Source organism: Molothrus ater, chromosome 9 (genome assembly GCF_012460135.2).
Source record: "Molothrus ater isolate BHLD 08-10-18 breed brown headed cowbird chromosome 9, BPBGC_Mater_1.1, whole genome shotgun sequence".
In the NCBI taxonomy this organism is placed as follows: domain Eukaryota; kingdom Metazoa; phylum Chordata; class Aves; order Passeriformes; family Icteridae; genus Molothrus; species Molothrus ater.
The window spans coordinates 4,011,825-4,029,592 of NC_050486.2; the positions used below are offsets into that span (position 1 = coordinate 4,011,825).

At 46.1% G+C, this 17,768-nt stretch overlaps 1 protein-coding gene across 8 annotated transcripts in view; it reads right to left on the minus strand.

Annotated features, from left to right (window-relative positions):
- Nucleotides 1–17,768, minus strand: part of RASAL2 (RAS protein activator like 2) — a 127,670-nt gene that overhangs the window by 15,668 nt on the left and 94,234 nt on the right. For 6 of the 8 annotated variants that reach the window (XM_054515739.1, XM_054515736.1, XM_054515737.1 and 3 more), the window contains 8 exons: nucleotides 12,635–12,788; nucleotides 11,008–11,106; nucleotides 9,685–10,239; nucleotides 7,418–7,562; nucleotides 4,662–4,806; nucleotides 3,551–3,787; nucleotides 2,696–2,897; nucleotides 213–412 (listed from right to left, as the gene is read on the minus strand). In XM_054515739.1, the coding sequence (XP_054371714.1) occupies nucleotides 213–412; nucleotides 2,696–2,897; nucleotides 3,551–3,787; nucleotides 4,662–4,806; nucleotides 7,418–7,562; nucleotides 9,685–10,239; nucleotides 11,008–11,106; nucleotides 12,635–12,788 (1,737 nt within the window). The remainder of the gene's footprint in view (nucleotides 1–212; nucleotides 413–2,695; nucleotides 2,898–3,550; nucleotides 3,788–4,661; nucleotides 4,807–7,417; nucleotides 7,563–9,684; nucleotides 10,240–11,007; nucleotides 11,107–12,634; nucleotides 12,789–17,768) is intronic. The other 2 variants (XM_054515740.1, XM_054515738.1) reach the window with 1 other exon arrangement.

Consider the following 17,768-nt stretch of genomic DNA (forward strand, 5'->3'; position numbering starts at 1 on the left):
TCCTGGGTAAGTCCAAAGCTCCAGGTGCCCAGTGCCACCTCGTGCACCTCTTACTGGGATGGTCTATTCCCTGTGAGAGAGGCCCCATTCCACAGCTCAGGTGATGAAGCCCCCAGCCCTCAGAACCACAGAAGGATTTTGCTGGAAGGAGACCTCAAAGATCATCTCCTTCCAACTCCTCACAGCTTTACAACCCCACAGCTGGGACGTACCCATCGCTGGGGTCCTCAGTTATCTTCTGAAGTCCCGAGGAGAGACTTCCAGCGACGTTTGGGCTGGAGCTGTGCTCCGTGAAACGCTTCAGCTGCTGCTGCGTGGGTGTGGGGCTGGTCATGGATTTTGTGATATCCGCAAGAATACGGGGGAGAGGTCCCAGTTTTGCCACGGTTGCCTGTAGGAAGGAATTTTCACCCTAATTGGATACAAGCACCACGACATCCGGCGGGTTTGTGATTTTTTTGGTACCGATGCACAGAGGCGGAGGGATGGAGTGGAAGGAAGGAGGGTGGGTGGTTGTGTGCGGGTGTGCCAGGATCGGAATGCAGTGTTATGGAGCAGCGCAACGACGGCGACCAGATGGATGGAGGAGACGAAACGGGGTGCAGCAGACATTGAGGAAAGAAAAGGAAATAGAAAAGAAATTAGGATTGACCCCCAAAAAATAAAAATCATGCTCAATAAAACAAAACTACTGCCATTCCAATGCAAAACTATCATGCAAAGCACACTGTGTCCCGGGTGGGTGAAGTCAAAGTGAAAACTACGGCATCTGCTCATTGAAGGGCATTCAAAGGCTACAGATTCAGCTGGTGGGGGGGACTTTCCAGGCAAAGGGGGTCATGTGGTAAAGGAAATGCATGCCAACAGATGAGGGGATCATGAGAGGATTGAGGGTGATGGGGAAAGGGAAGGTTTTCATTTCATAAACCTTTCAGTTTTGGTATCCTGCATGGATGCCATCTCCTTTTGCACCGTTACCAACAATTAATTAAGCCATTCTTCCCTACCCAAACTTGAAAAAGAACTGCATGAGAGCATCAGTGATCCTCATCCCAGTATCACCCCATCAGCATGGGATGAAATGTGTGGCTCCAATTACAGGTTAGCACAGTGCTGGCCAGGCTGAGGGTAAGAGCAGCTGGCCTTCAGCAAGGAAGGCTGCTCCTCCAGGCCCTGGCTGCTCACCCCTTTGGGCCACTGCTGGGAGATCAGCTACAGGGCATCTCCAGGCTCCTGGGACTGCAGGAAGAAGGTGAAGGAGCTGCAGATTTATTAAAAAATTAAAATTCTGCTACAAAATCAATGTTCTTCTCAAAGATACCCTTGTTTTCCCCATAAGCAGGTATTCAGCCAGTTTGGCTCCAGAGAAAGGTCTCTTTAAAGACACTTTCATACAGCACTGTGGCTATTAAAATCTCCAAGGTGGCTCCTCTCCTTATTTCCCAGCCATTCCCTACAGTAAAGCCATAATGCATGTAACTTTACCCCTTAATTCTCTTTTTAGGAAACCACTGTACCAGCTCCCAAGGGCCTGCTAGGATAGATCCATACATCTAACCTACAGAAAGGGCCATGCAGATCCATACATTTGGAATCTACACTGTCTACATGGATGAGGTAAACTGAAAAACAAAATCATAACTTATTATCAAACTAAGATTAATACACAGACTGTCTTTTTGAGTCAAGGGCACTTCAATTTACTCTGACACAACAAGCTCAGATTTTTGTTTTTTTTCTTTTAAGTAATGTACAGTGAAAAAATAGATACACAACCAGTAACTACTTTGGCAAACCCTAATGCAATAAAAATTGAGTGCATTGCTATTCACCTTACTTCTCCAGTTTCAAAAGAAAGAGTAATATACATGGAACATGGACAAAATAATGCACCTCTAAAAATTGAAGTATGGAACAGTTCCAAGCACTTAAAAAAATAAAAATACTCAGTTCAGCTTTTCTGGGCCTTATCAACTACCTTTGCTATCAAGATTTTAATGATTTTGGTTCCTGCAAACCCACATAGCCAAGGAAGATCAAAGCTCTGTCTTTGCTGCTTCTATAGCTAAAAGGAAGCAGTGCTCATTGCTGGTGGTGTCTGCTGGGATCAGAAGAACAGAACCTGGACACTGCACACGAGCCCAGCCCAGGGCACAGCAGAAAGCATCTTGCTCTGCTGCAGGATGGCACTCGGAGCAGATCCAGCCTCTTACAGGGCATTCCTTGCGTGCCAAAACCAAAGACTACGGAAATGAGAGCATCTCAGCAGGCTTTGGATCGGGCTCTTGATGAGAACAGCTCCACAGGGCCAACTCATTCCTCCATCAGAACCAGGGGAGGGCCTGCTGTGCAGCAAAGCACCACAAGGCACAGCAAATGTGGCCTTTTCCTGTCCAAATGCCTCACTTATGAGACAGGACCAGCTGCCCAGGGATTTCAGGTCCACTTCCAAGCAATCCCTCAGCACCTGACCTTCCTAAAGGCTCTGCAAAGGGTCTGCAGGGCTGCTGAAGCCCAACCACCTCACACACCCTGCTGCAGGCCCTGATCCGAAATCCCAGAAGGAGCAGCTGTGAAACAGCACCATCACACATTCCCCTCCAAAGCTCCTGCCTTCCCCTGGTACTCCCCAGTGTTTGCTGTTGCCATGGAACCATCCCTGTATTCTCCTTCCAGGGCCTCCCAACAGCTTTACCTTATCAAGCTGGGACACAACCTCCCAGAGGAGGGAATGCAGCACCGAGAGCTCCTTGCCCAGGTCGATGTAGCCGTCGTATCCAGGCATGTTGGAGATGGTATCTGGGTTAGAGAGCTCCCTCAGAAAACGCTGCATTCCTCCCCACTCGTGTTCCAAAAACTCATTCATGAAGGCCATGTACTCTTCCTTAATACCAAACCTGCAGGAAAGGGAGGTGGGGGGAAACCCAGTCAATAACCTCCACACAATATACAGAGTACAAGTGCTTACAGACAATGACTTAAACTCTTTACTTTAGACCTGCCTTCCTGAAGATTTGGAGTATCTTCCAAAAAAAAAAAAAAATCAAAATCTGAAGATTTTGAAGCCTTGGAGGGAAAAAACCACATGGACAATTTAAGACATACACTGCTTTGTTGTACTTACTTAAATACTACTACCTCACAGTTTATATTACAAATCACAGCTCTCCCTGCTCCCTCCCACAGATACTCTTTCTCTCCTCCCATGTAGGAGATGTGCTATGCCCTTTGTATCATTCAGTGAGAACTCTGGAGGGAGAAAACATGAAAATCATGATCCTTGAAACAGTAAGGATCTTCTTTCCCTTTGAAACAGCATAGACACTATCATGGTAGTGCATGGTTTTATGCTGTGTCCCCTCCACAGAATTCAGCACACTCCAGTCTGCACGTAAGGAGAATTTATCTGACGTGTCTCAAGTGTTCACACCCACGTGAGAAGATTCCCCCTGTGCTAAATCTGTTTTCAGTCTGCCACAGAAGCAGCTGCCTGTGAGCACAGCCAGGAATGGGGCACGCTGCAGGTTTTGGTTCCCCTGGCAGCACCTACTTGGCAAAGTTGGCGAGGTTCTGGATGACCTTGGCGATGAGGGTGAGCGTGCGGGAGGTCTGGTCATCAGGGTACTCCTGCATCAGGTTGAAGAGGCTGGGGGACATGATGGCAGGGCACAGGAAACGCAGGAACAGCGAGGCACTGATCAGGCGCTCACTGATGTCCTGCTTGCCCCTGTTCAGGCACTGCTGCTTCCAGGATGCAAACACCTCCTTCAGCTCGCGAGGGAACACGCTGAAAAGCAAAAGAAAACAAAAAAACAGGGAAATAAAATTGCACTGGCAACGAGATGCAAAAAGTTGAACTGGTGATCAGTCACCCAAAACACTTATCTGTGAGAAAACATCTTTTTTTACCTCCCCTTTTTTCCTCTTTCTCTCTAGGCTAGGTAATGTCATTAAGCCTCTATTCATAGATCCCCATTTAATCTGGTGGCACTTAAGTAGTCTTTAAAGCACCCCTTGTTCATCTGTGTTAAGTGAAGCCATTTCCAGACAGGCTGATTTGCAAGCTAGAACTACTTATCCATTGCTACCCTGGAGCAAACAGGCTATTAGAATACTGAAAACAAACGAGCCAAACTGAGCTCATCTCCATATCTGACAGTTTTACCTTGCTTGTTAAGCTCTCAATATTATGCCTTTGCTTCATGCCAAAGCAGAAAGGCCCCTCTTCTTCCACTGCTACTCAGAAACAGAGATGAATAGAAATCTCCCTGCCAGTGCTTCCTCCCTGTGATTTCCTGTTCAATTCCACATATCTGAAGGGTCTAAAACTCTTCTGTACACATCAAAACATGCAGCTTTTTAAGCCAAGTCCAAGCTAAGCTATTATCTTCTGACTTTATTCCCTCCTCATCCAGTCACTCTCAGTATGTGCTCCCTTGGCAGGGGATTTGGGGAGGTGTGGTTTGTGGGCTGGGACCCCTCAGTCTGGGCACAGGTTCCACCTGCAATCTGGAGGCAGGGAGGAGAGGGCACAAAGGCAGCCTGGGAGGATGGAAGGGGCTGTGCTCTTTCCCTGTCCCACTGCTGCTCCCTCACCCTCAGAGGAGGAACAGGCACCCCTGAGCAAACAGGGACAAAGGGAGGGAAGGAAGGTGCCTTACCAGTAAGAATTGATAATCTTGCAGAAGACCAGCTCACAACACATTTTCAGGTTGCACTGATGATCTGCTAATTCACTCTGTGAGCACCTGCTGGGATCTGCTTCACAGTTTTCATCTGACTCATACACAGCCTTGATAAACTCCCCTGGAAAAAGGGAAGAGGAAGGAACCAGGGTAGTTACAAGAAAAGCCTACTTGACACACCTTTAAATCCTGCTTATGTCTTTCCCTGGCAACTGCCTGTCCTGCTCTGGGTGTCTGCAGCTCAGCCTCCAGACACCAGCTGTTGGGGACACTCCTCCCAGCCCTTTCCCAACAGAGCACAGCCTGGGCTCTGATGCTGCAGCCTCCTGTGCCCTTGTGTCCCCAAGCACAGATGCAAAAACAGGATGGCTCGGCTTAGCAACCCTACAGGCACTTCCCTTATGGCCTAGAGAGGAGGATTTGACTTGGTATTCAAACAGTGTTATCAACTATTAAATTATCCACAGTCCTAGGAATGAAGCTGTGTGTTATTTGTCTTCATAATTTCCCCAGAAAATGCTCTGGCAATGATATTTATTTATATTATTGCTAAATCTGCCCTTTTTTTTTAATTTTAAAAAGTGTCACCTTGCTCTTGAATAGGAGTAATACCCAAGCCCTAGCTAGATGCTGCTGACTTTCTCAACCTCTTATATCAACACCTTACAGCGTTTTTATGGCCTGCATCTTCAAGCTCCTTGGCATTTCTGTCACCCTTCCCTTTCAGCATCACAACAGAAACTGCTCACATACAAACCACGTGAAGCTGGCTTTGTCTGACAGACTGGAATGAGCTACTCAGTGGTTTCCCTCCTCTATATGCAGGCATTCCAAGTGATTTTTAAGCTGTTGGGTGTTCACTAGGAAAAACCCTTTATTCACTGGTTTAATGATTCAATGTCTTTCAAGTTCATCTCCTCAGATGATCTCACTGGCTCTGAGCTAACACAAGGTTTATTTGTGGAAAAGGGGTTTGTTTTTAGCCTTTGCTTTCCTAAAACCCCTTAAACACCTCTCAGCCCCTTCCCAAATCTCAGCTTGGTGTTGTTGCAAGCAAAGCCGGCACATTTTCTTAATTTTTGCTTGCAAAACTGCTGGCGTCACTTTTGTTGAGCCAATTCTGTTTTAACTCTTGTTTACTGGATAATATTTTTTTATCCTTAAACATATTTGAAACTTACTCTTTGTGGCCCAAAAGACCCTGCTATAATCAGATATAAGATTCCCTTCCAGACATGTTACATTGCTAACACCAACCACAGTGTCATTAATCCTTTCAAAGAACAGGGCAGCTGAGTAAAATGACATTTAAAACCTGACAAAGAATTAGATGGGGATATTGTCATGAGTGAAGTTGCCCCGAGCTGCAGACAAGGCTGGACAGCCTTAGGGGCATTTTCCATCTCTCCTGCCTGTGATTTACCATCTTATCACTCAGTGCTAAATGATATATTAGAAGTCATTAATGATAGAATATTTTATGCAATTACTGCACATTAAGGAGCTTACAGTCAGCTGTAATGGAGTGGTCCCACAGCTGATGTTCAGCCTGCTGGGAAGCACAGCACAAAGCACCAGGCTGCTCGTTTCTCTGTACCAGGTGAGAGCCTACAACTGTGACTTACACTCAGTGGTCCCACCCAGGAGAATAAGACTACCAGAACAGGCTCATTACACTCCAGAAATGGCCAAACTGGATGTAATCCCAGAGCTGACTGCAGTGACCCTTGGAGCACTAATTTAGCCAGCTATCTCCTTGATGCCTTGCCAGTGTCTGGGATTGCTGAGGACAAGCGAGACTGCTGGGAAAGCAAGCAGCTTGGCTTTTTTTCCCCTTTTTGTGAAAGGATGTGGTGTGGGACTTGGCTTTGGCCTGATCTTGTTTCTCTTGTATCAATTTCCAAAGCTTTCTTCATCCCAGAAACAACAGGGGGTGGGTGGCTCATTGTGCAACTGTGGAGAAGGAAGATTTGTGTGGAGCGGCTGAAACCCGACTGTGGTGAGGCTGTGTGAGGCAGCCAGCCTGGGTTTGGTGCCCTTTGCTGCTGACTTTGTGTGGCCAGGAATTCCCCAGGCACTGGGTTATGACTAGAGCAGAACCTTTTGGTGGAGGGGGGACAATAACAAAATTTTCAGAGTCCACCCTGGCATGTAACAGTGGGCATGAAGACCCTGTGGGGAGAAAGGAGTAGGAGATCTCAGGATGGCCAGAGAGTTTTAATGAGTCAGTGAATAAAGAGCAGGGATAAACACAGGGAAGAGGCTTCCCAGACAGGATGCATCTTGACCTCCTGTCCTGGGATGCTCAGCAGCCTTGCAGCCTCACTCCCTGGCCTTGTCTCTTCAAGGACTATGTGTCAAAAGCCCTTTTTCAAGCTGTTTGTATATCAGATGGAACAAGCACCATTGCTCACAAAGAAATTGCAGTGTTAAACCTCTTTAGCACACTAGAGACACAAAAGAAAGTTACCCAGAAAAACAGAACATGGTAATACAAACTTGAAGAGGGACTGAGCTACATCAAATCTTGCCTTGCCTTGGGTGCTACTCCTGCAGGCAGCAAAGAGCACCCTCCTCCACGTGGAGGAAGGGCATGGAGAGCAGGACAGTGTGCTATCTGGCAATGAGACATCAGGCTGAGTGCAGCTCCTTCCCATCCCACATTCCCAGCTGCAGCCTCAGCTCAGGGTCAGCCCTTGCTGTGCAAACAGGTGGCAGATGGAGTTTCTTACCCAGTGCATCCTGGAGGTACTTCTGTCCTACCAGCTTGAGGTATTCCTCAATAGCTTTGGTAGCAAGTGTGTTCTCCCTGAAGATCAAGACATCATGTTCTGCACAACGATCTACCTCAGCCATCACCAAATCTGTCAAGAAGTCCTGAGGGAAAAAGGTCAAATGGCAAAGGTGATTTGAACCAGCTCAGTTGTGCCAGGCTAACTGCAGAAGCCAAGAAGAAAGGATATTTCAGGATAATAAATAATTTCTCAGCCTGAGACAAGGGGTGCAGCTGTTACATGAAGTAATGACCGAGGAAATAGCCAGGTCTCCTCTTGGGTTTATTATATTTGTAGAATGATATAAATCACAAATTATAAAGGGTGAAGCAAACGTCTCTAAAAAAAAACCCTTTATAGCCAAGCTTGTGTTTCAGTTTAGCTCCAGAACAGAACCTCTCAGCAGCTTGTTTATCAGAGGCTTTGTCTGCTGAAAGAAACTGTGCTATCATATTTATCCTTATCTTTATAAGCAATATTCCATAGAAACATGGATTTAAAAATCCAAATTGGAAGTGACACACAAGTTATTAGAGCCTGATGATATTTGAATAAGAAGAATGGCTTAACAAATTAAATTCACAAACCAAGACTGCTTTAGGATTTGGAAAAAAAGAAGTTAACATTCAACTTGCTGGTTATCTACATGGCTTAACTTGAATGTATTAGATTGTCCAGGCAGGAACTGTCAGCAAGCCTTGATACAGAGAATAATCTCTTGATATAGGGTCTAATTCTACAGTAATACTTATTTCCTCAAGTGGTAACTTTATGTGAGTAAACAACATTTAGTACTCTTGGATTTCAGTCCATTATTGCTGTTCCTTTTCAACAAAATCCACAAGAATTCTTTTCACCTGGCACAAAGTGGGAACATCCAGCTGTATCCCCAACAGCAGAAGTACGAGCTGGAAGTACCCTCTTAGGAGCTTTATGGCAGCCTGAGCCACCTGTGCCTCCCACAAATAGAGGTTCAAAACTTCACACACCAGGAATGCCAAGTTATAACACTAATTTATCAACTTGTTGCAGCAGGCATTGCAGCAATCCAGAGCCTGTTTTCCAGCAGGGTTTCAACATAATCTTAGCTACCAGCTTCTCTCATCAGATCACTTAAGGAACGTGTTCCTGTCACACACACTGTCACAGAGATGTTTCCAAGGAGCAAGCAGAAAAGGGCCTTTGCTGGAATAGTTAGGTGAGGCTGTCCCTTGGGTGTTGTCTGCAGCCGTCCTTCCACATCTCTATCCCTCTAATTTGTGCTTTACTTGCTCTAGCTGGATTCACTGGCACTACTCACCCAGCAGCAGCAGCAGCAGCCAGAGAGATCAGTGCAGGCTAATGCTTCCAGAACTTCCCATGACCTGCAGGACACTCTCCCACAACCCATCTGAAGGAACCAGTGTGCACCCAGAAGCCCTAAGAGCATCCTTGGGGCAGGGGGGATCACCATTAAGTCGGTACAGATCCCCCAAATGGCTGTTCAAACACTGACCAGATCGATGCTGCATTGATCTGCTGACTCAGTGCTGACTCAGCACCAGCACCCACTGCTCAGTGTAGTACAGTGGGTATTTATTTATAGAAGTTTACCAACCTCCTGTTCACTCCTCTCTTAACCTACATCCTGATTTTAGAAATGCAAAGGACACTCAAAGGTAGGTGCTGATTTCAGAATAACACGAAGTTACAGAGTCCTCCTGCTTACACTTTGTACACAACATCTATTGTAAATCAGAGGCGACTCTGATCAAGGAGAAAGAATTATGAGGAGGACTCCATGGATATCAGAAGGCTAATTAATTACTTTATTATACTATACTATAAACATTTCATCTAAACTGAGTCTGCCAAGCACTCACTCTGCACACACCTGCTCACACTGCACAGAATCTCTTGACTGTCAGCCACAGTCCCCACACACACTTGGCCCTGATAGGCCAAGGAAACAAAACACCATCACTTTGGATAAACAATCTCCATATTGCATTCTACTTTGGCACAACAGGCACAGCAGGTCATAAGAATTGTGTTTTCCCTTTCTCTGAGGTTCAGAGAATGTGAATCTTAGAAATCCTTGGGAAGAATTGTGCCTTGCTTTTCTCTGTGAAGAGGAATGTGGTAACAAACATCTGCTGCTGCTTACTGTCATGGGCCCCCCAGTTTCCACCAGGAATCCCTTATCAGTGGCCAGAGTCACTCCAGCAGGAGCCAGCTGTGCTTACCTTGGCTCTCCCAGTGCTCTGAAGGATGTGCACCAAGGCAGAAGCCATCTCTTCCTTGTTCTTGACACTGATCACGGGTTCCAGCACGGAGCACAGCAGGGCATAATTGCTGGTAACATACTCCCCAAATTCTTTGTACTGCTCCATGGGCAAGATGGTGATGGTCTGGTAGCGGGATTTGATGCGAATGGAGGGGCCCCCTGCCTTGCCTTTGTTGGCTGTGGGGGTGCTCACTGGGTACCATTTCTCCACAAACTGGCGGCCGGTCACGCTGGCCGTGGGGATGTTGACCAGCCCTACGTAATTGTTCTTGTCCTTTTTCTTCTTCTTCTCCACGTCCTTGTAGATGTGAACCGTGATGCTCTGAATGTGTGGGAGGCTGTAGAACTCAAAGTGCTCCCCCCAGAAAATGTTATCTGCTTTTGCTTTGCTGGTGGTGCGGGCAAAGAGGGTGTCATCAAGGCACAGCTCACAGAAGTATTTCTTCTTAGGGGTCAGGTCCTTGGCCTCTATGATCCAGAGGCGAAGCACGTTTTCAGCTCGACGGCAATTGTCCTGTGCAGGAGAAAGAGATCAGTTCTGACTCAAAACCCCTAAAAGTTGAATATTTCATCTTCTGAAGCAGCAGCAAAGGTGCTGCCTTTTCTGTCTGAGGCAAGGACAGAGTCAGAATTCAGAATCAGACAGTCTGATCCAGAGAGAATTGGAATCTCTAGAAAAATTGACATTTTCTAAAACAGAGGCAAAGGGCTGTCTTTTGTATGTCAAGAGTGTTGGAATATTTTTCTTCTTCAAAAGATGTATCTGAAATGCTTTAGAAAACAAACACTCCACACAAGGGCCTGTCCAAAGCTGCCAGACTGGCGAGGAACCCCAGAGCACTGTTATCCTGCCCCTGGAAGGTAGGATTGCAGCTGTGGAGCGACTTATCAGACATTTCCAGCTGATCTATAACTTGATTCCTTGTCTCACTCCAGCTCCAATTGGTTTAATGTTGGTTTTTTGGGTTCCTAGATTAAAACATGATCCTAATGAAGGCATGCCCCATCTTTCCCAGGTGCATGGCCTCAGGAATCCAGCCTGCATCCCAGGCTGGCACTGGGCAGGGATCAGGAAGCAGGCTGGTGTGTGTTTACTCATTAAAGCTCTGCCCTGCTGCACTCCTGGAATAGCACAGGGCAGCTTTAGGCACACGGATGAGCGGACGGCTCCCCAGACTAAATTAATTGAGGATGCATCTGTGGAAGGCCTGGTACACTGGACTAAAATCCAATCATGCCACCTCCATTCCCCAGCTAATCTCATTTTTGCAGTTCCCCTTACCTTCATCGGCTGCGATAGTCTGCGTATGTTTTCCATCCACCAGTCCCTCTCTGCTGCAGAGGAACAACTGAAGCATTTACTGCCCTTGGAGTAGGTTACCTGGAATGAATAAATGACAGACTGAGCTCAGGCAGGCCTAGGAGACATGGAAGAGGCTGCAAAAAGCAAGGAGGAAGATAAACAGTGCTTGAGTAACAAAGTAAATCTGAAAAAGGGAGGCAAAAATACAGCGGCCTAGAAGGCAGAGAGGATAAAAGGCCCACAAAATGCAGAGAGCAAAAGAAGTTTGAGGTTCTATAAAACTAGAGAAACTAAAGAATTTATATAAAATTAAAAGCACCAGAGGCTTCTCTTAAAGACTTTTAAACAAAGCTTTAATCATCCAGTTAATCTTTCTTTTTTTAAAGAGTTGTTAATTGATTTGTGGCTATTAAAGCTTGCTGATTTCCCTGTGAAGGCCCAGGGACACAGGATTTGGTTACCAACAGTGTAAAGACAGAAGTGACAATGCATTAGCATAAGGCAAAACACACTGGCCATAATGACTTCAGTAAAAACAAAATATTTCCAGGGGTCCATAAAGACAGCAACAGCCTAAACAAACTGAGGGTGTTGTGCTCTGCTCCAGCCCTGACAGCTCTGCTTTCCCACACCAGGGAACTGCCTCGGTTCCTCCCCCTCTTACGTGGCCTGACAAGCCTCATTTACTCTTTCCATTCATTTGTGCTCACAATTACAAAGCAGTTTGAGGCAACAGCCTCAGAGCTAAGCTGTTGCCAATGTTTTCCACCCAACTCCCCAAGCCCAAGCAAGCTGCAAAGAGTTTCCATCCAGATGAATGAGGCTGAAGCAAACAGGAACAGTTTCTGGATGCATCATGAGGGACCAGAGCCTGATATGCTGGTTTACTGCCAGAATTTTCCAGGTTGTAAACAGATCTTTGTTCCAGAAGTTCAGACACATCTGACTAATCCTGCTGAGGACAGAGTGACCTGCCCCTGCCACGACAGGTGACGTGGCCTCAGCTGCATGCAGACACACAGGGCTGCACTGCTGGAGCTGTGATGGCAGGACTGAGCTCACACAGAGTCTGTGCCTGTGTCTGGAGCAGAGCTCAGAGCCACAGCCTGCAGCCTCTGCTGAAACAGCAAAGGGAGCTTTGGATCCTGCTTCACGGAGCCATGGACACGTCCTCAGCCACTGAGGCTTCTCCTTCAGCAACTTGAAAGCACTGAGCTAATGGAATGGGGCTCTGACTGGAAAGCTCATTTCTTGGTTACAGTCACTTTTCTAAATTCAATTTCAGGTGAATTTGGAGGGGTAACACACAGCTAATGTACATACTATTGCATATCCATTGTGATGTATGTATCAATCATACATTTGCATGCACACTACAAATGCTTATCAAACTGAAGAGATTTTTCAATTAGAAAAAGATTTCTCTCTGTTCAGTGGCTGATGCCATTAGCCTCAAGGACTTCAAAAGTCACATGGTGGCTCAACAGCCCCCACCCAAACCTCAGCCAGGCAGTGGCTGCTGCTCTGTTTTCCAGGCCCAGTCCTGGAGCAGCATTCCCAAGGGTTCGGGGGGATGGCAGCTGCCTGTGTTGGAGCCTGTCCCTACCTCAAAGCAGAAGTCTCGTCCAAGGATACTGTTGTGAAGTGGTTTGACAAAGACTGCTTCTTCTGCTGCAAAGTCCAGAGTCTCTATGGTGCTGGCTTGGTTCAGTAAAGACTCATGGGAACGGGACTCCTTCAGCTTGGGCAGCTCACGTGGTCTGGAGGACAAGGAGGAAAGGAAATGTCTTGGTTTTTCTCACAATTACCAAAAAGAGCTGGCAAGATGCCAGACAAAGCTGCAGCTTGTCTCGGTGCTTATTCAGAGCAACTTCCACAATTAGTCTGCAAACCTTATGAAAATAACATTAGGCCAGCAACCCCAGACTCCCAAGGCAATATCCAGCCTAGGAAGTCCATTCCCACTGACCTAGAAATTATAGCTGCCAAGCTGTCAGTGAAAGAACAGCAGCAAAAAATTCAGAACTTAACTGCTGAAATTTTTTAGAAGCCCATACAGGTAGCTTTGGGTGTAATACTGGAAATACTTGTTACTAGCTAGATTAGTAGACAGATGTTGTGTATTAGCAGCAAAGAGCACATGGATCCCTAAATCTGTAACCAATGCAGAATGAGGATTATTCATTAGAGCAGATGACCCTTCACAATATACTTGATTTTTAACATTCAAAGCCTCTACACTAAATATACAAATACACAAAACACACAAATTCCATCCCACTTCACCATTGCTCAAACCAGTAATTTTACATTTTCCTTTTCAGCTGCTTCTTCCAACTTGAATTTCCAATTTTTTGGGATACTTTCTTTCTCTTTTAACTTCTCACTTACACATACTGCTTCTCCTTTCCAGCTCATTGTCCTGTAAATCCCTGAGCTCCACCAGAGCTGAAATCTCCCACATTCACAGCATCTTTTTATCAAGGCAGTTTTCTCTTTGTCCCCACCAGTTCTTGAACACTTCTCAAAGACACTTCCCTCCCTCCACTATGCCACAGCTTGGCAATCAACAGTGACATTATCAAATGTGTTTTAACCCTTTCTGTAATCTCCCAATATGATTTAATGCAACATTTGTGCATGGTGGGGAGCTCTGCTGTCAAACAGAACTGCAAAATGTGCCCAGTTTAGAAGTGATGTGGCTTCTCCTTCTGCCTCCAAACCTGCCCTAGAGGCTTCTGCAACAGTCACATAACACCTGAGGCACAGCTTCCATCTCAAGGTAAACATCACATGCAGACACATCTTATTTTTCCTGTGGCAGGAATTCAGTCAAGTCCTTCACAGCTGACCAGCAAGGAGGAAGAGCACAGAGTCCCAGCTTAGCAGAGAAGGAGCTGTTGGCCTGGCAGGTCTAGCTTTTGTTAAGATACTGAAGTCCCTGTGCTCAGTGATCCCTGAGGCAAGTCCATAAATGTGGCTGCCCATCCAGCAAGTGTGACTGGGCACAAGGAACAGATGTGGAAGCAGAGAGGCATCAGCTCTCTGCACACCACTCAGAGAAACACAGTGCTCCTGTGTTCATCCTCACAGCGTTTCCTCTTTGATTCAGTCCCCAGTATCAAACGGAAATTGTTAAAAAATGTTATTTATAGAGGAAAGAAAAGCACAGCTACCTCTAACAGCTTCCCTAATTTTGAAAAGTAATTCATTTCTCTACACTTCTCTCACATATACAAAAAACCAAAAGTTCCTCACATTCTTTATCCTTAGCAAAACCAAACTCCTCCTACCTGTGAGCAATTCTATAGGGGAACTCGGAGGCAAAAAACCCCAAACATTTGGAAAAGGCACCTGAATGAAGGCTGCTTAACAAAACCTTGGGTACCACAAAGGATCCAGGCAATGCAACAAGCAGAGCTCACCCAGCTGCTCTTTTGTATGGAATGAAATGCTGCAGGTATTGGAGCAGATTCACACACGATAAGATTTATTAAGCAGCGAGGGAGAACTTTGTTCCCATTTAATATACTGAATGACCTGAGTGCAGGCAGCAGAACCCTTTGATGGGAGGAATATTCCAAAGACAGATTTCAGATGCAAAGCAGCAGCCCTGGTAGGAGCCTTGGCTGTGCTGTGCTTTGTTCTAACAGGTTCCAGCAGCAGCTGAACCAAGGCAAACCCAAACCTCAGCCATGTATAATTGAGCACTTGCTGCAGTTAAGGTAGGGCAAGTCTAAAATAAACACACCACAATACACCACTCTAATGTCATCTCTGCAAAACCCTCTCTAATTTCTCCTCTCAAGAAAGCACTGCTGAGGTCACTTGGCTTCTGTCCCTGCCTCAAACTGAGCAATTCCTGTCCTTACAAAGTACTGGGAGCCTGCAGCCAGCACTCACTCAGTGGAGGAAAGCATGGAGTGAGCACAGAGAGGGGGAAGAGGAGAGAAAGAGAAATAATTACCAAAGAAAGGATGAAAAAAAGAAAAAAAAAAGATATGTAGCAATTTGCAGTTAGGCAGAGGCTGCACTTGGAGCAAGACAAGGTGAGCAGACCTACACAAAACAACTGTAGAGCCACTTAGCAGAGCATCTCCAGATCATAGCGGTGCCTCATGCCACAGCCCTTCCCTCCAAACCTCCTGCTCCCTGCTACATCTCACACAACAAATCCTGCCCAGAGAGGAAGAAAGGCACAAACAAATCCAGCAGGAGCTCTTCCTCAAGCCTCAGGTTACAGATTTCAGAGGAACACCGTGCCAGGCAGATAGGCTGGGGCCAGGAGAGCAGCCACAGCTACGGTGAGGAAAGCTCCCTCCTTGGTGAGGAAAGCTCCCTCCTTGGTGAGGAAAGCTCCCTCCTTGCCAGCTGTGCTCCCACCCCACAGGGCCAGGAGAGGCTCCTGCCTGCTCCTGGGTTGCCAAGGCACAGCATCCCCTAAGGAGATTAGGGAGGCAGCTCTGCAGGCATGGCTAAGGTGACCTTCCCAGACAGAGAAGTTCCTCCTTGTCCTTTCCAAGAGCTTTGATGAGATCCAGACATTAAAGGCAATGTGAGAGAGCAAGGAATCTTCCAGGAAAGCCTCCAAACAGCCTCTGGGAACAGGGCAGGGGCAAAGGCAGGTACACACAGCAGATGTACTCCAAGCCTGCACATCCCATCTTGCAAGTCACACCTTTTAGGAGCATCTCTGCTGCTCCACTGCTCTTCTGACTAGTGGGCTGTGAGCATTTGGGTTTGCTGCAGAGCAGCTGGAGCACTGGTAGTTTTGTTGACTCAAGGTCCTGTGGCAGACAAATGTCAGTCTGTTCCAGCAGTCCTTTGAAGTTACCATATTTAAAACAGCTCAATAAACTGATGAAGTGGCTTAGAACTGGCACTTTATCTTCCACAAACATCAGAACATCCTAAAGCTGTTGGTTAGATGCAACCACATGCATTTACAAACACAAGTACATGCATTTGTGAGCACCACGGTATAGATTTCATCTATTGATAGATCTGCAAAGCAAATCTTTGCCTTGTGCCTGTATCAGCAGCATCCCAATCAATACAGGCAATAATTATACAGAAATAATACTTCTCTGCTGCTTTAAAGCCTCATCTGATATGCTGAATCTGCAAAAAGGAAAGAAAATTGCTTGCTGGCTTCCTTTGCCATAGATGCCACTAATTCATGTCCCAGTGTCCAGCAAAGGGGCTGGATTAACAGGGTCCTTCCTGTATTAGGTAGGAAGCTACTGGGAAAATGAGCATTGCTCAGACTCTGTCAGCAGAGAGGTAATCCCAGGGAAGCAGATTACTGTAGACAGGAAGATCACACATGCAAAAAGTGGGGGAAGGGTTGTTTGTACAAATCTGTTTCTGTTAAACAGCTCCATTACCAACACAAATCCTGTTTTAAATTACAACTAACCTCCCATGATCAACTTTTCATCCTGTTGCTTTTTCTGTCTATGTCTGTAAACAACAGCGATTGCAAAGGAACTACATGGGAGTTCAAACAGTTATCAAGGCACCAAATAATACTTATATATTCTCCATAATTTCTTTCCCACAGGAGAAACAGAGGAGGAGCATGTCAGGGAGCATTTTAAACTTCTCACCTCTTTTCACATGTTTTGGAGTACTGGTCTTCAGAGCTGCATCACTTCCTTGTAAATCAGAGCCCAGACAATGCCCTAAACCACTGACCTGGCAGCAGCATGCAACTGCCACTGGAAAAGAGCTCTCCAACCACTCCATCTTGCTGGCCCAGCCCCAAGCTGACCCTTTCTCCTTGCACACCATAATTCAGTAATTTTCCATGACAGGAAAATCTCAGTTGTAAGCTGGGAACTGGAAACCTCTGGCTTTCAGTGGCTGCCCATGGCACACAGCAGCCTATTAGCAAAGTTCTGTTGTATTCTACTGTCTATAAGGCACATAGAATAAAGGGTTAAAATCCTAATTGCTCTGGTTATGAAGCTCTCCTGCTGATTTTGACCTATTTAAAAGCCAACCTACAAGGCACAAAAGACTTCCAATTACCGAGCTTACCAGGGAGAGCTCTATATTACTTGTAAAACAAGCCTGTGGACATCAATAATCCAGAAGATTTGAAAAAAAAAAAGTTTAAAAATGAACTTTCCTTTACCAAATTGGTGTGAAAGGAAAGAACTCAGCCCGAGCACCCAGCTACAGCCAAGTCTCCAAATTGCCTTACACCAAGCTGCTCGTCTGCATGCTTCAAATCATTCCAGCAATCCCCATGTGCAGGGAGGCACTCCCCGAGAGCAGAAAGTCGAATTCAATACTCAGCCACTCTGCAAAGTCACAGGGGAGAGCCTGGACTGTAATGTAGAGAATTTTCTGCTGTTCTCCCAGCTCCCAGCCCCGTGGAACGGGACCCTACCGTCTCCAGCATCACCTGCAATTCACCCGGCTCTGCCCGTGCTGCAGCACCAGGATTTTCCCTGTCCAAATGCTCATTTTGTAGGCACCACACCCCTCTTCATTTTCCAACTGCCAATTATCTGAACATCCTATTACTTGGTCAACAATTCTACAAGTCTAACCAGTTTTATTATTAATTTTTTTTTTTTAAATCAGAAACTTAAGGTAACTTATTTATCTGCAAGGTTACTCTCAGGTGTGATTAAACACTGGGTTTTTCTGAGTATATAGTTCTAGTCTTCCACTGAGATTCTGGTCTTTTCTGGCAAAGTCCTACCCAAAGCCTCATTGTTTGAATCCTG